General features: G+C 40.0%; 1 protein-coding gene across 1 annotated transcript in view; it reads right to left on the bottom strand.

The window, feature by feature from the left end:
* Positions 1 to 872: 872 nt before the first annotated feature.
* MAML2 (mastermind like transcriptional coactivator 2) overlaps positions 873 to 25181 on the bottom strand; it is a 360720-nt gene continuing 336411 nt past the window's right edge. The window contains exons 3-5 of the mRNA XM_065882529.1: positions 15492 to 15695; positions 9620 to 9731; positions 873 to 4242 (exon numbers count right to left, since the gene is read on the bottom strand). Of these exons, the coding sequence (XP_065738601.1) occupies positions 3224 to 4242; positions 9620 to 9731; positions 15492 to 15695 (1335 nt within the window). The 3' untranslated portion in view covers positions 873 to 3223. The remainder of the gene's footprint in view (positions 4243 to 9619; positions 9732 to 15491; positions 15696 to 25181) is intronic.

The following is a 25181-nucleotide window of genomic DNA, read 5'->3' as shown; positions in this document are numbered from 1 at the left end:
CAACAGTGGAGTAAGAAAATTTGATAGAATGGTTTCCCTTGCCTCCTACAAAGGCCCATCTTTCTCTCAACCTCCTTGACTCCCAAGAAGGGCTGTGTAAATATGCTCAGTGAAGCTGTGTTTACCTGGCCCTGTGTTCACTCAGCCTGGTCTGCCCAAATGCCACACAGCAGGCCAGGCAAAGGTCCGCCGTGCCTGAGAATTAGGCTGTGTTTCTCCAGTATTTAGTAGTTGCTGTGCCTATGGGATCTTAATACAAACTTTCTAAGCGAAGTAAAGAATATTGAAATGAGTCACATCAGCATTTCACTAGTATTAGAAGCTTCCCAGAGAATAAATTTGCCCATCAGAACTTTCTGTGATAGAGCAACAATATTGTTGGTGACTGAAAGCATGATTTCATACAAGAGAACCACTTCTGAATTTTTTAAACTATTTTTTTAACACATGAAATTACACGCGATACAAAATACTTGTCTTACAAGTTCAAATCTTTACAGTTATGGGTACAGTTACAGTAATGCAAGTAATATTAGTGCATTCACTTAGAGCAGAGCTATTTGTCTTCATCGGGCTTAACACAAAGCCAAGAATGAATTATTTGCTTAAATGACTTTCTAGTCTTTGAATTAAAAAAAAAAAAAGAAAATTACTTCTATCTCGTGTATAATGTGTCAGAATGATAAACAATGCCAACAGTTAAGTAGTCTGGTATTTCTGTAAAAGGGAGATTGTATGCCATAGCTTTTAAGTTGTAAATCCTTAAGTTTTGGTTGCATATGTCTATCAAATCGTCATTATCTCAGCTTTCAGGAAAATTACATCATCTTTGGTAATAGGCTGCCAACAAACAGAAACTATAGACTACACCATTTTTTCCAAAGAATCCTGTATTTTAATGAATAGCTGAATAAATAGACATTAATTATGAAATTCACATTAAGATAGAAGAAAATCCAAACATTTTGATTGCTTTATCTCTTAAATTTGATAGCTACTACAAAACATACTATTTATGCTAGGGTAAAAATAAGCTGAATCATAGGAGTGTAACTGGGATGTGCTGGCAGATATATACAGTAACATGGAGGAGCCATAAAATAAAAGTGTTTATATGTACATAACTTTTTCCTTACTCTTTTGCATGGAGAAACACTGTTTTATAAAATGGGAAAACACACAGTAGACCACATGCAACAAGGACCAGTACAATGTGCACAGCAGAATAATCAAACAAGACACAACTATGGGTTTAAAAAAGAATTTGGGAGCAGGAAAAAAAAAAAAAAGGAGAGTTGAAACCTGGAATGCTTTCTTATTGAGGTTTCAGAATATAAATTTGTCTAACAAGCCTCTTGATAGTTTTCAAAAGTTCCCACTTGACCACCTAGGGTTGAAGTGTAAGAGCTAAAAATAAACCATCATATGATACAAAACTTTGTATATTAGCATACAAAAGGTAACAATTTACTTTTTGTATAAAATATAACCTTTTGATAGTATATTTATTTCACATATGTATAAATATAACCCAAAGAATATGCTTTAAGTATTTCTACCAAAATATTCTTTACAAAAGTTTACAAAACAAGTAATTTATTTATATTTACAACCTAGCACAGAAAAGATTCCGGGCCAGTGATGTTGGTATTGTGTAAAAGAGAGTGCTTCTAGACATTTTAAAGATTACAAGGGGGCTTTGCAGAACTTTCAAAATGTGTTCTTTTTAGAAAGGTATCTAAAGAGTTATTAAATGATTTCAGTTAAATATCACTTGATAATTGAATACGGGAGTGTATAACTAAAATAGCTGAAGGTAACCTGTGTTCCTCTGTAATGAGGAAAATGGTAGAGATATTTTGCATACATCCCAAATCAGCACACATCTTTGCCATTTTGCAGCTGATCTGTTACACAACTCAATAGGATCTCTTTCTTTGATACAGTGCTCAGCCCTGAGGGAGAAAACCTGGATATGAAGGGCCCATCTAGCATGTGGCAATGATTCATCACATCAGGGACAGAAGAATGAGTAGACTGCTATTAATAGATCACATTCTATTTAGCTGTTCACCCAAATAATGTGTCCAAATAAGGCCAGATTAATTTTTGTCTCAATTATGCTTTCCTTCAAACCCTATGAAATAGATTTGTACACACCCGTAACCCACCATCCCTGGTCCTGACCTTTTGCTTCTTATCTTCAACCAAAACATGATACCTTCTACTGTCAGCTTTGGTCTCCAAACTTCCTTTTCTTACAAATCAGTCTCTGGTCATCAAAATAAGCAGAGAGGGCCAGGCTCAATTTCACTCAGCTTGGGGACTAACCAGCAGTCGTCATCACAGTAAGCAACACCCCAAGTTATCTGTGGTCAAATAAATCTCCTTTATAGCAATGCCCAATGTGGTGTTTTCCCTTTTAAGTAGTGAAATCTGATGCAGACACATGTGCACTAACATTTCAGTATGGTTAGGATAGGTCACGACTGAATCTAAGATTCAGAAACTGGATTTGGAAATTGGTTGTGGAAAAAAGTTGGCTATCTCTGCGTTCTTGTTTCATCACTAGACACAGCATCTTGAAGTAGAGGATATGTGGGAAAACTGAAAAAGTGAGGGGATGAATCTGGGGAAGAAATTCTATAGTCCACTGGGTGTTCTCTATGTTCTCCAGTTTTCGTTTACTTAGGACACTGTTTGGTTACTCCAAACAAACCTGTAACATTTCAATCTACCCTGGAAGTTTTAGGAAACCTAAATGAAAAGACAGAGTGGAGGGATTAAACCACACTTCATATCTGTTAGAGAAAATTAAGGAATTTGTTGCTTGTTGCTTGGAACTAGTACCTCCGCCTGACGTGGGGTTTAAACAAGCCAGAAGTTCTATTACTTTTCTTTCAGGGAGAAAAGGAGCTTGGGAAGCCTATTTTACACAACTAATTACACATCAACATCACAGTTCTGTTTGGATAAACTGGATACTGTGTCCTGGGGTGTAGACAGGGAAAAAGTGATCCCAATGTGTTACTTCCAGGTTTGAGATTTAAAACAAGCATTTGGACCAAAATGTTCACCGCTACAGTTACTTTCTGCTTTCCATTTTTAAGCCAAGGTATCTTCATAGAGTCCAACTAAAAGTCAACAGTTTGGCCTTTACAGAGTCCTTGTAAAATACTGCCTTTTAGTGCTTGGAGTTTGTGAATGGTCTCCCTTTTCTTCTTTAGGAGTTGTTCCCCAAGATTTCGTCAAGGTTGATGTCTTTCATCCAGTCATCATTACCAGGCTCTGTCTTCAATAAAGAATCAATGAAATCAGCATCACTGTTTAGGGCAGGGCCCATGTTATCAGTCTGTTGGTTGAGAAAGTCAAAAGCTAAGTCATTGCCATGGTCAGTTCCTTGAAAAGCCCTGGCACTTTGGTTGGGTGAAGGAAAACTGCCGGCTGTCAGGGATGATGGCTGGCTTATGCTTGTCCTCGACTGACTCAACCCTGTTCCTGACTGGCTCAAATTAGGCAAAATCTGTGTGCTTAGCTGATTGGGTCTGAGATTCAGACTTCTGAGTGGACCCATGTTTTGTCCATTTAACGTCTGGCTCATTTGGTTCATGGGTCTAATTTGCACTGCTGGTGTTAACTGATTAGGGGGAGCCACTGCTCTCTGGGAAAATTGCTGGCTACCTACCGCCTGTTGCAATGACTGGTTTGGAGTATAGGCTGTAGGTGTGCCTGGGGGGAAGCGGACTCCTGTAGATTTCAGCGCTTCCTGCTGTTTGGTTGTTGCTTCTTGAGAGGCCCAGTTTGGTGCTGTTGTGCTGGATGTGATCATTACATTCGACGTTCTCTGTGCTGGCATGCTTGCCATACTATGGGTTAAATTTGGTCTTAATTGTTGAGGATTGCCAACAGATCCAGCTCCAAAAGTGGCCACATTATTATTATTATTACTGGGCCCTAAAGTGGGTGGCCGGGGCATCAGAGGGTTGTTTTGATTTGCTATCAGTTGGTTTGGGTTTCTGTGTTGGGTCAACTGATTCATTCCTGAAGTGACGCTGTATGTTCCAGGTTGATTGCAAGGCAGATTCCCATACATCCCTATGTTCTGAACTGCTGTGGATAAGGATGGCATTCTTGTCCCATGAGAAGTAGACATGAGGCTGGAATTTGGAGTTAAAATGGTGTGTGTTGAAACTGGGTTTGCCAAAGCCTGGTTAGAGTTTAGACTCACTGTTGATGAGCCACCTGAGAAAAAGAAGATAATTATATTAGTTCATAACAGTAGGTTATCTCTTCTCTTAGAGCGTATCAGCTCTGAGACTGCCTTTGGGTGTAAGAACACATAAAGAGAAATAATCATCATAGCATATTATATAAAAGGAATAAGACAGCTTTTCGGGGGAAGTATCACCCTAAGTTACCCCTTGGTCAAGAGTTTACACATTATAGAAAGAAGACTGAAATAGAATGGTTCTATTTTTTAGGCTTTATTCTTCTGGAATCATTGAGGGGAAGTGATAGTCAATCTTCCACTTTGAATTAGCTTTACTCTGTTTCAAGACCAAAGACTACAACTTTGATTATCCAGCTGTCATGAAGTCCATGCTACTGGTCACCCCTGGGTCCAAATTAGAACATGTGGATGCACCCTATACATGGCTACTAGATTAACGGTCCAAATCGATGGCCTTGAAAATCATGTCCAATTTTCATCTGCATCCCCACTCAAGAAGCTGCCATAAGACAGGTAAATTCCCATCTCTTCAAACATCTGGAATTCAATGTAATCCATGCTCCAGTGATTATTTCCATACAGAAAGCACTCTGCTCTAGGAGGATTAGTTATTATCGCACTGTTATCCACACATCATGAACTACTTTCCCTCACGTCATTTGCCATTTCCTTCTCATATGATGCCCTTCTGACCTCACCAAGCCCTATCTTTTCTTCAAAGGCTCAGGCCAAGGTCCAAGTTCCTTCATTAAGCTTTCCCTGATATTCCAGCCTCCTCTCTCAAGCTGCATTTGCTCTTTCAAGTTTTCATTTAGCATTTAGCTTCTGTATTGGGAAATACATGGAGCCTCAAAGTGCCAGCTAGTTATGTTGATACCTGTAAATAAGTGGCTGAATATGGGACCACTCAATCACAGTCTGCTGAATGAGGTTCCACCTATCGGATAGTGATTAACTGACACACTGAAATCTTCCTGGCTTGAGGAGGTTACAATCATCATGGCAAGACACCTTGAGAGGCAAAAATGGAATGCCAGAAAGATAAATAAAAGTGCCTGCTGGATGATAAGTTCCATGAGAGAAAGAATTTTTGCCTGTTTTGTTCACTGTCATATTCTCCAAGTTCAGTGGATGGTGCAAAGTAGGTATTCAATTGATATTTATTGAATGAATGAATGAATGAACGAGTGAATGAGAGATTGAGGCAAAGATATAACTTGGAGAAAGATACTCTTTTAAAGTACTCTCCCAGCAGAGAGGCAGGGAGGCCCAGAGAATCAGAGATACTGAGAAACAGAGAACTAGACACACATATGAGTATCAGAATGGCAGTATGTGAAGACAGCATGGTTGCGATTATAACCCTAGCATATCCCCTACTGCTTGAGGATAGCTAGCGTGGTACACAACTTGAAAGACTGAAGGCCTTGCTATTTGTTTTAAAATATGTCCCCACTAAGCTACATCCCCCTTGAAGGCAGAAACAGTCTCTTTATCTCCTTGTATCTCCAGGTTTAGCACAAGGCCCTGACTGTGTAGGGCAGTGTTTGATGAAGAGGGATCAGAGTCAGATAGGAGAAACTTGGACAATAACTCAGAGTGCACAGGCTGCTAATGAGATTAAGCAATATCAAGCTTGGTATCTGAAGGTTTCATGAGAAGAGAATTTCCATTATGGAAATGCTATGGAAAAAATTTCGAGGCTTTAAAAATCACTCCCTCTAGGGACTTCCCTGGCGGCACAGTGGTTAAGAATCCGCCTGCCAGTGCAGAGGGCCGGAATCTACCTGGTCCGGGAAGATCCCACATGTCACGGAGCAACTAAGCCCGTGCACCACAGCTACTGAGTCTGCGCTCTAGAGCCCACGAGCCACAACTATTGAGCCTGCGTGCCACAAATACTGAAGCCTGCATGCCTACAGCCCATGCTCTGCAACAGGAGAAGCCACCGCAATGAGAAGCCTGCATACCGCAACAAAGAGTAGCCCCCCATGCCGCAACTAGAGAAAGCCCATGCACAGCAACGAACACCCAAGGCAGCCAAAAATAAAAATAAATAAATAAATAAATTTATTAAAAAAAAAAAAATCACTCCCTCTAGGTGCCCCCTATTTTAACAATATGCCCTGAGAAGGTTTACGAGGAGAGCTGTATTTTTAAACAACTAGAATAGGGAGAATTTCCATAAAGATAAAAAAATATTAATCACAGTTAATATTTAGAAGCTCTTAATATGTGGTGGAAATTGTTCTAGGTGTTTTTCATACATCATTTTAATTTATTTTTTATTTTATTTATTGTTTTGCGGTACGCGGGCCTCTCACCGTTGTGGCCTCTCCCGTTGCGGAGCACAGGCTCCAGACGCGCAGGCTCAGTGACCATGGCTCATGGACCCAGCCGCTCCGTGGCATGTGGGATCCTCCCGGACCGGGGCACGAACCCGTGTCCACTGCATCGGCAGGCGGACTCTCAAGCACTGCGCCACCAGGGAAGCCCCATACATCATTTTTAATATTAACATCTGGGGAAGGTGATTATTATAGTACTGAGATTGAAATAAAAAATGATAAAAGAGTTTGTGTTGTGCTTGTTTATTTCATTCTCAGAAGACAGGTGAATTACAGTGCTCTAGAGTGGTGATTCTTACCCATCTGGGGGTTAGCAGCTGGTTGCTAAGGTCACCTCCCTCAGGAAAATGCCCATATGCACTATGGAAGAGACTTCTAGGTCCCTCCCAAATACCCAACCTCCCTATCTTCTTTAGAAACAGAGCCTTGATTTTGCAGCAATGTGCCCAGCTGAAAAACCACATTTGCCAAACATCCTTGCTGATGGGGGATCCATATGAATAAATTCTGGCTAAAGGCAGAAGTTACTAGGTGATGGACTTCCCTGGTGGCACAGTGGTTAAGAATCCACCTGCCAAGGCAGGGGACACGGGTTCGATCCCTGGTCCGGGAAGATCCCACATGTTGTGGAGCAACTAAGCCCGTGTGCCACAACTACTGAGCCTACGCTCTAGAGCCCACAGGCCACAATTACTGAGTCCACGCGCTGCAACTACTGAAGCCCGTGTGCCTAGAGCCCGCGCTCTGCAACAGGAGAAGCCACCACAAGGAGAAGCCTGTGCACCACAACGAAGAGTAGCCCCTGCTCACCACAACTAGGGAAAGTCTGTGTGCAGCAACGAAGCCCCAATGCAGCCAAAATTAACAAATAAATTAATTAATTAAAAAAAAAAGTTACTAGATGAGTGTCCAAAAAAACCTACTTTAAAAAGGGAATCTGACTCATTTGGGAGGCCATTTTACCTTTTCCCGTCTTTCACCTTTCTATCTGGAATATGGATATGAAGACTGGTGATGTGGTGGCCACAAGGCAACCTTAGGATGGAAGCTATATGCTCAAGAAGGTGGGGTAGAAAGACGAAAGAAGCCTGGATCCCTGATAACATGGTAGAGCCACCAAACCAGCCTTAGACTTCTATCCTTGGGAATCTTTTATATGAATGGGAAAAGAAAAGCACAAACATTCACCTTGAATTTGATATAATATTTCAGACGGCTCTTAGCTTCCCCCAAAGCCACTGATAGGCCATGATATAAGAAGCCATGTTCCAAATAATACCCATATTGTCTTTCAACCTCCTTGAGGACAGACTCAGAGAATCCTGCTTTTGCCCTGAAGCAAAGCAATCTTAGAGAGTGGAATATATATATCCCGTTCCTAATTTTAGTGGAAAGAGGCAATCTGGTGCATTTGAAAGTGTTTAAATAAATGAGAACAACATATTGATTACTACACTTACCAGGACCAGAAAATATTAATAAACAGAAATATTCACAGCCCCTCCTTCTTTAGAGAATCTCCTTTATGGCCTTAAGCAGAGAGAACTTAGGAAAATAGAGGACAAGCTTAGTTTCCATGACAAACCGCAGAGAGTTCTGGGCAGAAAGGCTCAAACAGATGCTGACTAGGGGAAGGCAGGGGTAGCAAAGGTTATGTTTAAAAGAGGTTCTTTTGGAGTTCAGAGAGTGGAAGGGAGGGATTTTAGGGGTAGTGTCTGCCACCTATGCTATATTGATACACATTAAGAAGTTTTGCTTTATTTTTGGGGTTTTTTTTTTTGTTTGTTTTTTTTAACATCTTTACTGGAGTATAATTGCTTTACAATGGTGTGTTAGTTTCTGCCGTATAACAAAGTGAATCAGCTATACGTATACCTAGATCCCCACATCCCCTCCCTCTTGCGTCTCCCTCGGTCCCTCCATATCCCACCCCTTAGGTGTTCACAAAGCACTGAGCTGATCTCCCTGTGCTATGTGGCTGCTTCCCACTAGCTACCTATTTTACATTTGGTAGTGTATATATGCCAATGCCACTCTCTCACTTCGTCCCAGCTTACCCTTCCCCCTCCCCCATGTCCTCAAGTTTTTGACCCACCTCCTAGAGGAATGGAAATAAAACAAAAATAAACAAATGGGACCTAGTGAAACTTCAAAGCTTTTGCACAGGAAGGGAAACCATAAACAAGACGAAAAGACAACCCTCATAATGGGAGAAAATATTTGCAAATGAAGCAACTGACAAAGGATTAATCTCCAAAATATACAAGCAGCTCATGCAGCTCAATATCAAAAAACAAACAACGCAATCCAAAAATGGGTAGAAGACCTAAATAGACATTTCTCCAAAGAAGATATACGGATTGCAAACAAACACATGAAAGGATGCTCAACATCACTAATCATTATAGAAATGCAAATCAATGATACAATGAGGTATCACCTCACACAGGTCAGAATGGCTATCATCAAAAAATCTACAAACAATAAATGCTGGAGAGGGTGTGGAGAAAAGGGAACTCTCTTGCTTTATATTTTAAATGCAATCCACCTTTGGTATTTTTGAGAGACTTCCTAAAGACTTAATTTGCTTTTCAATTATTTTTTGGTGATAGGGCTATTTGTCTTAGGGAGATGAGCCCAAAGGTGGAGATGAAAAGATTGGGCACTATGTAAGTTACAGATGTGACTATGAGGGAGAAATGTCTGCTTACCTTACACTATCTGGGTCAAGATATGCTGTTGGGAGGAGAATGGTTGAACCTAGCAGTTAGAAAATATTTATGCTTTTTTGACTCTCACAGGTAGTCCTGAGAGCAGTGAAATATGTGAATAAGGAACAAAAATAAGCAAGAAAAACTGATGAGTAGACTAAAATAAATTCCAGTTTGGTCTTGATCTGAAAGTTAAATGGGAGCTAGAGAAGGAGTCTAAGAAAGATGTTACAATTAAATATGAGATGGGGGAAGGAGGAAATACTAACAACTGAACAGTTTTCTTCTTTGCACAGTTATGATTTTTATTAATTTTTAAGAACACTTACCAGAATACTGAGCTGTTGGCTGCATGTTGCCCACATTTCTTCTTTGGTCTTTATAATCTGGGGGTGGCCTTGTCAAATGTCTGTTTATCTGATCTTGTGGAGCAATTTTCTCCTTGAAAACACAAATGAAAACATATTAAACTGCATTGTTACTTTCTCAGTTGTAAAAATGTATAGATTCATAAAAGTAAGAATATAAGAAAAATTTTGCAGTCATAGTTGCGAATCATGGATCTTACTTAGTTTTTATTCATGATTTGCAGTCATAGTGGTGAATCCTGGACCTTATTTAGAGACAAAACTTTTCAATTTCAATTTCCTGCATGAAAGTGTAATTTCTACCTCTCCTTAACATTCAACATGTGTTCTGGGTCTTGTAACTACTCTCATTTTCTTTATTTCGCAATTAGCTTTCAGCGAGGACAAAATTTCTATGAATTCTGAGATGAGGATTTCTAGCTTTGTTTTGTAGCACACCTGATATACTTTGGTACCTATATATAATTTTGGTCCTACCAAGTGTGTAAGGTGTAGGAATAAGATTGCCAGATAAAGTGCAGGACACTCAGGCATTCTATGTTTTTATTTGCTAAATCTGGCAACCTGAGATTGGAGGAGATAACCTATCAGATACTGATATAGGCATTCTGTGCACATTACCTATTTTTTTCCCCCTTATAAACAACCATCGAAAGTAAGTATGGTTATTCCCACCTAAAAGATAAGGAAATGGAAGCTTCCTTAGGTTAAGTAACTTGCCCAAGATCACACAGTGGTAGAACCAAAACCAAATCCTGAGTCAAAAACTTAGGCTTTCCGACCACACAATGCAAGGGCCTCTTGCTGCTTCGTTTCTCTGTGCCCCATTCTCAGAGCCTGGAAATTTCCCGGTCTCCCTTCTTTTCTTCCTTCTGGAATCAGCCACCTTTAGATCTTTAGAGTAGGTGAGTTTGGGGGCTAACAGAGGAAACAGGGGTATTCTTTTTATAGTGTCAGTGGCCTCAGCCAAAGACCACCAGGAATGTAGAGGGAAGAACAAATCTGACTCCATATTAGATCTGGCCCTTTTCCTGTGCTTACTCCTGCTGGCTCTGCACCTTTTATAAAAGAATGTTGCCTACAGCCTGAAATATACAGGATAGCCTATTCTCAGGGCTCTGACCTTTAAGAGTCCATTCATATAGAGATAGAAAGTTACAGAACAGAGAATAACATTTGTCTTATTGGAGGTTTACGGGAACATCTGACTTGACCTACAATGGATAGCTGCAAAAACAAAGGATTCCGACGCCAAGAAGTTTACAACAACTAACAACGCCCCTCCCTCACCTTCCTTTAAAAATCCTTTGCTGAAACCCTTCAAGGAGTTTGGGGTTTTTTGGGCACAAGCCACCCATCTCTTTGCAGTAAACCTTTCTCTGGACCTGCAATAAACCTTCCTCTGCTCCAAACTCTGACGTTTGGGTTTGTTTGGCCTCGCTGTGTGTAGGGCACATGCATTTGCATTCAGGAACAGGAACATACCTGTTGGGTTTATCACTCACTGGAGGGAGGAAGAAGGCACATCACCGGGGACCATAGGGTGTCTCAGCAGGAGCGTATTAGAAAGAACCTATGATAGGATTTGGGCTTTGACTGGGTGATTTAGGGAGGGTCTAAGGAAGCGAGGATTTGTTCTAGGTTGTAAGCTGTCAGAAAGTGAGGTTGATTCTACGACTGAGTACAGAATTATTTGTCACTCATTTAGCAAAAGAGGGGAATTTTTCCTAGTTTGTGAGTTGCACAGTGACCTTGTTGATGTCTGTTTTTAGACAAAATTATGAAGTGGCCTTCTTTTGTCTCATTTTATCATGGTCTCAGAGCAATCCTGTCTCAGCTTAGTGCTCTGTAAAATTGTTTACGTCCAACAGAGAACAAAATAGCCTGGCTGTGAGTGTGGTATCAGTTCTGGACGTCAGGAGATTCCTTTTTTGTTTCTCAGTATGGATCAGGAAGTTTTTAGAATGGCTTCACTGAAACTTTGCATGAACCCCAAAGCAACCCCCTTTTTCGAAGATAAAAATAATTGGCATAGGTATACAGAGAACAATATAATTACAGAAAAGTCAATAAATAGAAAAGAAAACCTTGTAACAGATGGGTTAATTAGATGGAAGCCAAATGTGGGCTGCCCAATTTAGAACCCACTTAAACCATGTATTTCTCAGTTTCCCAACAAATTCCAAACCTTCTAAGTAGAATAAATCTACTCTAAAGGAAAAAAAGTGGCTTTAAAACAACAACAAACCAAATTCAAATTCTTGTTTCTAAGGAAAAAGACTTGAAAGACTCACAGGGATTTGGGGGCATCAAGTAATTCATATAAAACACAATTTTGATGAGCTAAGTGTAAATGAATCAGAAGCATATGGATTACATTTCTTTTAAATATGGGTTTACAAATTAAGGGGAAAAGTGGTTGGTGAAACTCTTTCTGGTTTTGCCCAAACCCTAAATGTTTAAGAAACAGCTTGAGATGTTCCATGAACCCAAATGTGGCAATATGCAACCATTCCTGCTGTAAACTATTGTGCAAGCTGACAGTTTTGATTTTTATGCCAACATGGGACTTTCTGAAATCTTCTCTTTTTCAAAAGCATCTATCATATTTTCTTATGCAATGAGGTGTTTCTGTTGTTTCTATTGTAGAAAACAGAATTCACGCATGTGTGTGAGTGATAATCAGGCCCTTGCTGCTCCACGAAAGACTAGATTTCAGATCTGGATTTATGTTTACATACGTTCAATCTCCTTATTGACTTTCTATTCTCCTGAGGGGTCATTTAGGTTGTTCAAAGCGTTAACATACACAGCTCTGGAGACTTGAGTTTCTTAAAGTACTTGTTCACAAATGAGTTAGAGTTAATGGCCTTGCGCGTGGACAAGAACTGCCAGGTTGTCACTTTGTGCTGAGGGGCAGCAAAGACCAGACTTCAACACTGAATGGAGACTGCTCCATTTGCCAGAGAAGGACATCCCCATTCTACGCAAGTGTAAACTCACAGGCCATCCCTGAGGTTACTTCTGTGCAACATGAAATTTAACTTCACAACCAATGTCTCATGATAACCCAATATCTTGGACCCAAAAAGCTAATATAGAAATAACCTTCTGTTGCCCACATCTGTTCTGCTTCAGTTTCGCTATCTCAAAATGTAAAATATGGATAATTTTAGGACCTTTCTCATACTCCTATTGTAAGGATTAATCCTTTACCGTGAAAGCGCAGCATGGTGCTTGGCACATAGTAGGTGCACAAAACGTGTTGGTAATTATGATGTCCATTGTAACAAGTACTACTCATCTCTCTTCTCTGTGCTTCATTGGTGGGAAAATAATAGAAAGTACGGGATAATACACTTTCATGAGAAAATGTCTCAATTTAGGAGCCTATGTGGCCTTGCCAACTGACTGCAAATGACGACAAAACATATGCTAATGTAAAGTGGCATCAAAGACTGTTTCTTCCTGGATATGCTAAAAAGCACAGGCACCCTCAATGTCCGCCAAACAAAAAGAAATGTGAATGGTTTATAAAAATCACAAAAACAGCAGCCTTATTCTCATTCATCTCTCACAGCTTAGCTACTGCCCTTTGCACCTGTACCAGCGGCGACTCAACTGGGACTCCATGAGAGTTAGGGCAGTGCCAGCACAGGATCCTCATGGAATGTTTCCTCGCCTTTTAATGAGAGCTGAAAATCCAGAAATCCAACCTCTGCCTGTTACAAGTCAACAAACTAGTAGTGTTGATGGGAATGATGGAAGTGTACCCAGTAAACCGATCTTAGATGGTATGTTTTTCTCTTCTACTGCCCTTGTTTCTTAGCTATTTTGTTTATGAAGATCATAAAAAGGGAGGGAGTGGGTAGGAGGAGTGGAGATTTCAAAACTATGACTTATAGTAGAAATTAGTTGTGTCACTTAGCAATCCAGTCAGTGGTTCCCCTACAACTTAGGGCAACATTCAAGGTCACCTATAAGTTTATTTCTCACTATTCCTTGTTCAAGATCAAATAAGTTTATTTCTCACTATTTTTTCTCACATGCTCTGGATTCCAAACTTAATTCCATTTGTCATTCCTTAAAAAACATAAAGGATTGTTATGATTTGTACTTTTCACTATGCATTAAATGTTTCATCATACGATCTCAGACTAACCAACGAATACACACCCAGGCTATACCTTTCGGTCTCTGGCCCACTCTCCACCTAGAATGGTGGACCACTCTATCCATCAGAATCCTACAGTCCTTCAAAGTCAAAGTCAAATTTTATCTCTTCTGGGAGACTATCCTCAATCTCTCCAAGCTGGATATTATCTTTCCCTCCATTACATTTTCCCTCGCTATGTTTATACCTTTATTATAGTGCAAATCAAATCTGAATCTAGTGCTTCCTTGTTTCAAATGCTTTAAAGTCCTCTCCATTGCTTTTCTTTTTTTGTTTTTGGCCACACTGTGCAGCTTGCAGGGATCTTACTTCCCTGATGAGGGATTGAACTGGGGCCCCCAGCAGTGGAAGTGCAGAGTCCTAACCACTGGACCTCCAGGGAATTCCCTTCCATTGCTTTTCAACAATATAAATTCTGATTTAGCAAGCTTTATCCTCTGGTCTCTGATCTCTGGCCTCCTAGCCTTTCACTTCCCTATCCTTGTGCACGTGACATACCTCAGCAAATGTAATATGTAGTATACTTTATTGTCCCTGAGTCTTTGAATATGCTGCTGCTTCTGGCTGGATCCTCCCCGGTTCTTCCCTCCATCTCCTACTTCACCTTCAGATCTTCAGTAGATACAACTTCCTCTCTGAAACCACTTCTGGTAATCCCACATCACAGCATTTAATCACATGTATTACAATTGCCTATTTATTTGACATCCCCAGAGGGCTCTAAGCTCCTTAAAGACAAAGACAGGGTTGTCTTGTTTATGGCTGTATTCCCATTGTAAATTAGTAAATATTTACTGAATGAATTATACGCTTATCACACCCTGGGTTTCTGACTCTTACTGCAAAGCTCCTTGAGTATAAATTTATTTTTTTTAAATTTTATTTTCTGTGTACCTTGGCTCTATCAACCTGGAGATGGTTAACTTTGCCTCTTTCTTCTTTCATTTGGCCAAATAGTTTGAAGGGAAAGAATAAAATTTGGAGAAAAGGCTTTGGTCTTAGGAGGCAGGAAGGGTTTGGAGCAGTTGTTGAATGTATGAGTTTGAGAATATAGAAGGGACAAGCAGATAAATAGTGAAGTAGGGTTAATGCTTGGGTAATGTGTGGGAAATGATGACCTTGCCTTTAAGGTAAGGCCACTTAAATGTGGTGAAAGTGGGAAATACATTTTCGGTTTCCTTAAAAAACATCTACTATTCTGAGATGCTTGTATTTTGGAGGCCAAATTTTAAGTTTCGAAACGCCACACTGGCTTTTAAAGTTGCTTTAAAACCCTTTCACCTCTAGAATCAGTTTGGATTTGAGTTGATTAAAGTTTTGTCCCCTATTTTCTGCCCCTTGGGGCTATGGGAGAAAGACTGGTTTCCTGTGCCTGATACCAATGCCCATGTTGGTGGCTCTAAACATTCCTGGGCTGGGCAGGGCTAGTCAGCCCAGGTCCTATGCATTCCAACTGTCCAGCAGCTGGTAAATCAAGTTTTTTTTTTTTTCCTGCAGCACTTTACATGTATAGATTTAGCCTCTCTTACAGCCAGGACACCCTGGTGGCTGTCCCATAGGTGGACACAGAGACAAGCACAGTAAGTAGAAATGGAAAATAATGAATTCCCTCTGTCGGGCCGATAGGTATGTGCAGTAGAAATGGGGAGAAAGTTTTACCGTGTCAACAAGCATCTGCTGCTGGAGGAGAAGCTGCTGTTTCTGCTCCATGATCTGCCTCTGTAGAGTCTGTTTCTTTCCCATCAATTGCTGATTCAACAGTGATTGCTGGGAGTTCATGTAACCACTTCCAGTGTTTGGATTTGGGCAGGGGTTGGGACTTGGACTGGGGCCTGTGTTCTGGCCTACCACAGAGTGTTGATCCTAAAAAAGAGAAGGGGAGGGGGTGGAAAGCTACTGTGAATTAAAAGAAAAAAAAAAACTTGTGCAAAGATCATAAGCTTAGATTCCAAACATTTTTCAACTTGTTAAGATCAAACGTGGTTAATGGGTTGGAGATCAGAGAATTGCTTTTTAAATGTAGAAGAAATAATTGCATATCACAGCAACCAAAGCAGCTGGTTTAATGACATTAGGGTACTGGAAAAGCTCCCACGTGACTCTGATGGTGGAACCTCCGCATTCCAGAAGGTATTTATGGCACGTCAAAGAAAATTACCATAAAAAACATATGACAAACCTCTCAATTTCTCAGGAACAAACACATCATAAAGTAACAAGTTCTTCCTTTTCCCTAAGGTTAGCCCATATCATTGCTGATCCTGCAATGAAAATCATTTCAATTCATGTGTTTAAAAGTTGAATAACCATTTTGGACATAAGGGGCCTAGCTTTCTGTGATAAGGTAGGAAAACCTGTGAGTTTCTGTTTCACAAACACTGAAACATGTTAGGGACTTCACCTTTCAGAGACTTGTTAATTTTGCTCCCTGGTCAGTAAGTTGGGAATCTTAGTGCATTAATCAGTAAAAGAACACCAACTGACAATAAGGAAGTATTGGTCAAAGACTCACAATTGTGTGTTAAATAATATTGGGTATTGGTGAATTGCCATTCTAATCTGAGGTCTCTACCAATGTTTAGGCATTGACAGGTCAGCACCCTGCAGGGCAGAAAGCTATACCCAGGCAGGTGCTTTCACTAATTCCCAACTGGTGTGTTTAGGATTGAGCTGTGCACTGCTGGGGTTACAAGAAAACTAGAAAACACAGTCCTCATTTTGGAGAATTTATCATCTAATTAAGGAAGAAATGACATGCTTACATGTAAAATACAAGAAAATACAGAATCAAGTTTTAGATTAAATGATACAAGTACTAAATGAAAGATCCTCCCACTTTGATGATACTCATCTAGGAAGCAGATACCCAGGTGGGCCTTGCTCCAGAAATTCTGAGGCCACAGATCAGGTACCTACTCAGGTGATTCTAATGCTCATTGATCCAGGGAATGCTCTTTGAGAAACACTAGCTATATGGGAGAAATGAAATCCGACTTTCATTCCCAGCTGGACTGTGTGAGGTTACAAGACATTAAAAAGATAAAGCAACTCCCATGATGCCTGATGAGCAGTAAATAGTAGGTGCTCCACTTGTGGACTTGCCTTCTCTTTCTTTAGTATCTGCTGAACTACAAAAAAAAAAAAAAAAAAAAAAAAGCCACCAGTTCAAAGCCTGTGGATGCAGGAAACGTGGTCTTGCTTTAATAATCCCTGGGGCTACAGAGCTCACCAACTGCCACAAGGAAAAGGGATACAAAATAATCCTAAAATGACCATGCACTGAGGTTTGTTACAGGCCAGTCATTGGGCCTAGCACTTTATGTGATTAATATCATTTCATCCTCCTAACAGAACAATGAGACAATGAGCAAGGACTATTATTTTCATCCTAATTTTGCAGATGAGAAACCTGCCTCAGAGAGATCACTTAGCTGTAAGTAGTTGAGGAATATTTGAAGTCAGGCCTGTCTGACTCCAGAACTCCAGTTCTCAATCACCATCCTCTATTGTCTCTCAGTTGAGACAGGAAGAGTTGGGGAGAAAAAGCTTCCTACTGTAAATCTGGGTCAACCCATCTGTCCATGCAGCAAATGTGTATTGAGCACTGTTCTAAGGGGTCACCCTCAATCAGGCGCCTGGAAGGGAGTGTTTTAGGGAGAAGGGCAGAGGTGTGGGGATGGGAAGTGGGTGGTCCCTCTCACCAGTTAATGAAAAATAATTAGAGTCAGCTCTGAGGCAGGAACATCCTCTGAGCAGCTGAAAGGAACTATCCCTAACACATCTGCACGCAATGCCCAGTCAGATCTGTCAGCTTTAAATCCATCGTGGCTCTTGGGAAAGATTTCACCCCACATGTCCTACAAGCCACCAGCACTCTCTCTTGGAGTGTGCTTCTTTCATCTGGGTTAGGGTCTCAGCTCAGGGCCCTGATACTTTGTTCTGTGCTGTGCTATTTTTTATTTCTTAATATCCAATTATTTATTATATAGAGCAACCAATATAGATTTATGAAGTATTGTGTCTTAATTTCCTCATGTGTAAAATGAATGTAATTACATTCGTGACATAAAATTAGGCCAGGTGAAATTTAGAACAGTTCTAGGCACTTAGTACGTTCTAGATAAATTTTAGCAATTAATATTTTTCTTACTTATCTTTGTATTATTTTGTGTATGGCAGAGATATTTTAGAAACTATTATTTCTGTGAAGGAGCTTATGGTGTAAGTGTACTTGACTGTACATGTGGTATGTTTGGCTCCCATCATTTTTTAAACACAGGTAGGCCCTTGTGCTCTCCAGTTGGCCACAGTCCCCACTATTCCTCATTTTATTATACCCACCCTCTTCCCTCATTTCTATTACTTGCTTGGCCCATGTAGGCATTTGAAGTTAAGATCTCTGGCTTATATTTTAATTTAATTTAATTTTTTTTTGCGGTATGCTGGCCTCTCACTGTTGCGGCCTCTCCCGTTGCGGAGCACAGGCTCCGGATGCGCAGGCTCAGCGGCCATGGCTCATGGGCCCAGCCGCTCCACGGCATGTGAGATCCTCCTGGACTGGGGCACGAACCCATGTCCCCTGCAACGGCAGGCGGACTCTCAACCACTGCGCCACCAGGGAAGCCCTCTGGCTTATATTTTAAAGACGACATACAGATGGCCAAAAGGCACGTGAAAAGATGCTCAACATCGCTAATTATTAGAGAACTGCAAATCAAAACTAAAAAGAGGTATCATCTCACACTGGTCAGAATGGCCATCATCAAAAAGTCTACAAATAATAAATGCTGGAGAGGGTGTGGAGAAAAGGGAACCCTCTACACTGTTGGGTATGTAAATTGGTGCAGCCACTATGGAGAAGAGTATGGAGGTTCCTTAAAAAAATAAAAATAGAGCTACCATATGATCCAGCAATCCCACTCCTGGGCATATATCTGGAAAAGGTGAAAACTCTAATTCAAAAAGATATGTGCACCCCAATGTTCATAGCAGCACTATTTACAATAGCCAAAACATGGAAGCAACCTAAGTGCCCATCGACAGATGAATGGATAAAGAAGATGTGACACATACACACACGCGTGCGCGCGCACACACACACACACACACACACACACACACACACACACACAGTGGAATATTACTCAGCCATAAAAAAGAATGAAATAATGCCATTTGCAGCAACATGGATGGACCTAGAGATCAGGTAAGTCAGACAGAGAAAGACAAATATCATATATCGCTTATATGTGGAATCTAAAAAAATGATACAAATGAACTTATTTACAAAACAGAAACAGATTCACAGACATAGAAAACAAACTTATGGTTACCAAAGGGGAAAGGGGGTGGGATAAGGGATAAATTAGGGGTCTGGGATCAGCAGATACACACTACTATACATAAAATAAAACAACAAGGTGCTACTGTAGGCACAGGGAACTATATTCAATATCTTGTAATAAACTATAATGGTTTATATAATATCTTGTATAAACTATATATATATAACTGAATCACTTTGCTGTACACCAGAAACTAACACAACATTGTAAATCAACTATACTTCAATTAAAAAAAGAATCTCTGGCTTATACGATACACACATCACAAAGCCCATGGATACACTCACTCAAAGTTACTGCATTAAAAAGCAATGCATAGTCATTTCCATTAGGTGGTATGATACCTACTAGTGCCTTAGGATTAAAATCCACATCTCCTAATGGCTCGTCTAGTCACCCATGTATCCATCCGTCCATTAATAAATTTGATAAATTTTACGGAATATCTACTATGTGACAGGCAGTTTTCTATTTTCTAAAGATCAAAAAAGTATTTACAAAGGGGAAAAATGAAGAGAAAGAAAAGAGGTGACAGAATGCTTACTTTGGCAGAATCAGTGAACATCATCAAAATAATTTCCAGTGAAATCTGCAAAACTACCCTCTGCTAAGATTTATAAAAGATCTGCATGCCAAGAAAATGTAACTCTGTCTTTCTCTCTCTAATCAAACAGATGGACCGTACTAAATTTAGTTTCATTCCTTTACAATACCAAAAGATATTAAAATAAGAGATAAGCTCTCTTTTCGAATTTTGTAGATTTTCAAACCTTGTGGTTTTTAGCCCATGGGCCTTACCATGTACTCTACCATACACATTCTTTCCACTCATGATGGAAGTAATATTTGGCTGCTGATGCATTTTTTTGCCCTTATGTTAGCTGTGAAACACAAAACACCTCCTTACACAGGCTTGCTGTCATTGCCAAGATGTTGTGCAAACTTTAGTACATAAAATATTTTGAAAGAAAAATATGCTCCCATGCGTTGGCTTTGATTTCCATATTCAGCCTCACTCTTTGCCTTACACTCAGCCCATGTAGAACTTGACTTAATAGAAATCATCTGTTTCTCCCTCAACACTCATTTTCTCCTCAATTGCTTGTGAAGGCCATGGTAAAAATGGCACATCCTCAGCTCGTAGATGAAAGAGTGTGTGTGTGTGTGTGTGTGTGTGTGTGTGTGTGTGTGTGGTTGTGAATGAATTAGGCTACTTTTACTGATGTAGTCTTTTATATGCTAGAAAACTCAGATTTCTAGAGTCTCTTTCAAATCATGAACTTAAATGATCTTTCATTTTGTGTTTTTTTTTTCTGTTTCTACCAATAAATTACGGTATTTGATGCTAACATACAAAACAGACCTCTGATCCTATCATCCTGGGATTTAATATAAATTTACATTTAATATGCACTTATAGATAGTTTTCCACATCTATGTGAGTGTGTGTGTATGTGTGTGATGTGTATTTAAGATTTTGAAGTTCTTTTATAGTATTGGCTAAGCCACTGAGTTAGGGTAGTATGCAAAGTGCTTAAATATGATTAACCTTCTTAATCCTTGTTTTAATCCAGCACAGGACTGCTAGACCAATGAAAGCATTTCTATATCTTTTTAATAAAATTCTGCCAATAATCAAACTATATCTTTGGAATTATTATCTTCACTCTACCCTTAATCATTCATTCAACAGATATTTGTTGAGCATCTATTGGGTTCGCCAAAAAGTTCATTGGGTTAGTGAATACATTGTTCAATAAAATTCTTGGTGAAAATGAAAAATGTGTCTTTTATTTTTACTTCAAATCAAATGAACTTTTTGGCCAACCCAATATTATACATCATGCATTCTTCAGGCCTTAGGGATCAAAGACCACTCAGCCTGCTGGAAAACTCTGCAGCATGTCTATACTTCCAAGTTTTCCAACTGGACTATGGATGGGAAATTTATTTTCCAGAATGGTCTCAAGGATGTTAGAAGACCATCTGGTAAATCATGTATATGATGACTAAACCTTTTAACTGGATAAATCAAAACACGGTCACAAGTGAGTGGCAGTGTGTAATGTTGATTTACATTTATAGGAAGCTGGATGCATATTTTAATGTATGGAAAATATGGTAAATGAATGCTTTCCCAAATGTGTTACTTTGTTGACTTAAGAGCTTGTTCATGGATCAGCACAGGAAGCACTAACTTAACAAGATCACAAACCATGTCTCTAAAACCTGGCAGAAAATTAAGGGAACTCCTGAACTCTTTAAAATGGAAAACCCTTTTCCTTAGAGGACAAATCACCTGTCCTCCTTCTTGTCACCTACATTTCTCTTAAAGCCATTTTTAAGTCCTTTTGAAAAGAATGTCCAAATTAAAAATTAGAACCAAACCTCATTATTCTAGCCCTAACAGTGAATTCACCAATACCCTTTTCTTTAAAATTTCAGGCATAAATATTTAAAGAAAGAGTATATATGAAGAAAACCTTGTGAATCTCAGTAACAAACACCAGAGTGAAGGCCTGGCCCCTAGGTCTGACTTTGATAAAATGGCTCTGTAAATCATGGTCAATATGTGAGATATCTTATTAAAAAATGTTAACTAATAAAAATGCTAGGATTGCCTGTTTCATTTTAATGGAATGTGAGTGTTCTGTGAAGTAGGTTGATTTCAGCAAAAGGTAAAATGGGGTCCAATTAGACACGTCCTAAAGCAGCAAACAAAAATATCCCTGGTTTCACTGAAGTATGTTGAAATATTAATACTCACTGAATTCAGTCAGTTTTACTATTAAAGCAGTTTTGTGGGCTGAACAGTGACATAGAAAGTTTCACAAAGCAAGCAGTTATCAGACAAGTATTGTTCTCTTAATATTAAAAAAAAAAAACCTCTAAAAAATATTTGTCTTGTTTTGGGCATCTGGGTAAAATGGCTCTCTGTTTCTCTTATTTTGGAAGGGGAATATATAATGATTTTTTTTCCCCACAAAAATGAAGTAATGTAAGTTACTTGGGATCCATGAGAGTGTTTTGGCGTGGAATGACTGCCCTTTCTTTTTCTTGGCTTCCAGAGCTAGGCATCTGCAATTTGCAAAACAAATTCAAGATAAAGTACCCAGCTGGGCAAGTCTGTACAGTAGATCTCACAAACTGATTTGCTATTCAGTCTTTCTCCCCCTCCCCCCAGCTTGTCTCTTTACCTCTTTTCTTCTTTCCCTGTCTCCATGAACTAACTGCTCAACTGTTCCTCCAGGCTATGCATCTTCTGAACTGTCTGCTTATGAAGCCATTTATTTATCTCTATGCCTGAGAAGCAAGTTGCCTTAGCTGTTTCAGATTCCCTACAAGATGGCAGGCCCACTTCATTTATTTATCTGGGGCATATGGATGGTGAGGTGGCTGGGAGTGGCTGACACACAGCAACAGTAATGACAGTGACAACAAAACAATGATCAGGAAATCATCCAGGAAACAACTTCTACACAGAAAGACTGAAGGGACAAAACACTGCTGTCTTCAGGTTTCCAGTCATTTATTTATTTATCTATTTTTTTTCCAGTCATTTATTTCAAGGGTCATTAAACTATGACATGACCAGTCAAATCCAACTTGCTACCTTTTTTGGTAAATAAAATTTTATTGGAACATAGCCATACACATTCATTTATATATTGTCTGTGGCTGCTTCCCCGCTACGACAGAGTTGAATAGCTGTGACAGAGACGTTATAACCCACAAGCCTAAAATATTTACTATCTGGCCCTCTATGGAAAAAAATTTTCTGACCCTTGCTCTATTTGGCTGTACTAGCCAAGTCAGGCTAAGTACTTTGGTCTTTTACATTAAATTGATAAAATGCCTTAGAGAAAGTACCCAGAAATCCTTGGAAGGAACAGGCAAGTTGAGAATAAAAAATATCTATAATGACATCTGTTCACAATAGCCCTTCACTCCAGCCACCATTACAAACAGCAGAAACGGAAGACAACTTACACATCTTTTATCCAACTGCATTTTACAGTTGAAGACACTGCCCAGAAACGTTAAGGAATTGACTTGTACAAAATCACAAAACCTAACGGAAAGATGAAGAACCATATCCAAATCCAGGAAAATACATTAAGGAGAAATGAATGGAATAAAGTCTATTTGCTTGAGAGAATTATAGCTTGTCTGATAGAACTGGCTTGTGGGGGTGAGGGGGGTAGGGGAGATGCTGAAACGTAGAATATGCAAACACAGAAGGATGTATTTAGATTAGTATTTTCTTTATCCTTTGCAACTCTGAACAGTAGCTGCTTTTCTCATCTATTTAATAGGACGTTTTTCTTTGCTTGCTCAGAACATTCTCCTCCACCCTGCAGGGAAACCCTGATCATATGTTAATAATCTGTTTGGTTCAAATGATTAGAATGAGTTTGTGGTCACTGTAGAGTTCATCCTTCAGAGGTTACCTAATTTTCAAGTCACCAGGACACTGTGTCTATTCTTAGCCTCTGGGGTGGACACTTGTTATGGGTTGGCACAGAAGAACAGTTCCATGAGCGAGGAAGCAGCATTTAAGTGGGAGAGTGGCCAGGAACAAAACGTCAGTGGGTCAGGGTGGAGTGGGAAGACTTTGGTAACTTAGGGGAAGGAATGAGAAATTTTTCTTAAAAGAAAACTTTTCAACTTTAGAAGGGCTCTTTGTGGCAGACCTGAAATTTCTGCTCTGTAAGTTAGCTTTTTGCTTTCTGCCCCTAGAGCACTGGTTTCAAACTTGTCATTGGATAACAGTGCCTTTTGAGGATTTCACAAAGCTATGGATTCTGTCTCTTCTCCCCTCCCCTCAAGTACACATACAACTAACAATTTTGTTTACAGTTTCAGGGAGCTTACAAATCTTCTAAACATGCATAGACCATCAACAGACCTCAGGTTGAGAACTCCACCTCCCATCCCTCAAAGGTTAGTGTTTATGAAAGAAATGAAATGATTTTCTCCTTGAGTACGTCCTCTACATTGCACATCCAGATTAAAACCATTCACGGCTCCTCATTGCCTTTGGAATCAAGTCCTAACTCCCAAAAATGGTATAGAGAAAAGTCCCTCTAGATCTGGCTTCCGCATCTTTCCTCCCATTTCACCTCTCAAAACGTCCTTTCTTCACTTTATACTATAGTGATACTAAAACACTCGCAATTCTCCAGTCTCACAGAGCTCTTTCTCCTCTCCACAGTTTTGATGCGTTCACATCCTCTCTGTCAGGAACACTCTTCCCCTGCCCCTCCCTGCCAAGTAAACACCCACTCGTTCTGGGCTCAGCTCAGATGTCCTTTTTTCAGGGAGTCTTCTCTGACCTCCCAAGGCTGTTCAGTGTCCTCTTCTGTGCTTCCCTAAAAGCTGGTATGGATCCATTAGGTAGCATTTGTCACTCTGTATCACAACGGCTTGTTTGCTTATATCTATCTCCCATTATAAATGCTTGGAGGGCTGGGATGTTCATCATGAAATTCGCAGGGTACAGTGGACTCCCCATAAATGTTTTTTTTTTTGTATAAATAAATACATGAATAAATGAAGCAGTGCAAACTAGAAAATGAGGACAGAACTTGCTGTAAGGCACATGGGATGAAAATGCTAGCACTTCTCAAAGGCAACTGGAAAGCCAGTGCAGGACAGAAGGCAAAGGTTGAGCAAAGTTGTTAAATCCAGTGTTGCTTTAATGGGTGTGCCAGCTTAGAGGGGTCCAGGGCATAAAGGACGTGTTAGGAAGAAAAACAGCTAGTGGTGAGTGATAATGGAGATCATGACGATGATGATAATGACAATGACTCTGTGCCTTTGTTGTAAGGACGGAGGAAGGCACACTGATGGAGTACAATTTCTACTAACAGTTACCATTTTTTTTTTTTTTTTTTTTGGTACGCGGGCCTCTCACTGCTGCAGCCTCCCCCGTTGCGGAGCACAGGCTCCGGACGCGCTGGCCCAGCGGCCACGGCCCACGGGCCCAGCCGCTCCGCGGCAT

This window comes from Phocoena phocoena, chromosome 8, assembly GCF_963924675.1.
Source record: "Phocoena phocoena chromosome 8, mPhoPho1.1, whole genome shotgun sequence".
NCBI classification, from domain to species: Eukaryota; Metazoa; Chordata; class Mammalia; order Artiodactyla; family Phocoenidae; genus Phocoena; species Phocoena phocoena.
This window is presented reverse-complemented; position numbering and strand designations above follow the sequence as displayed.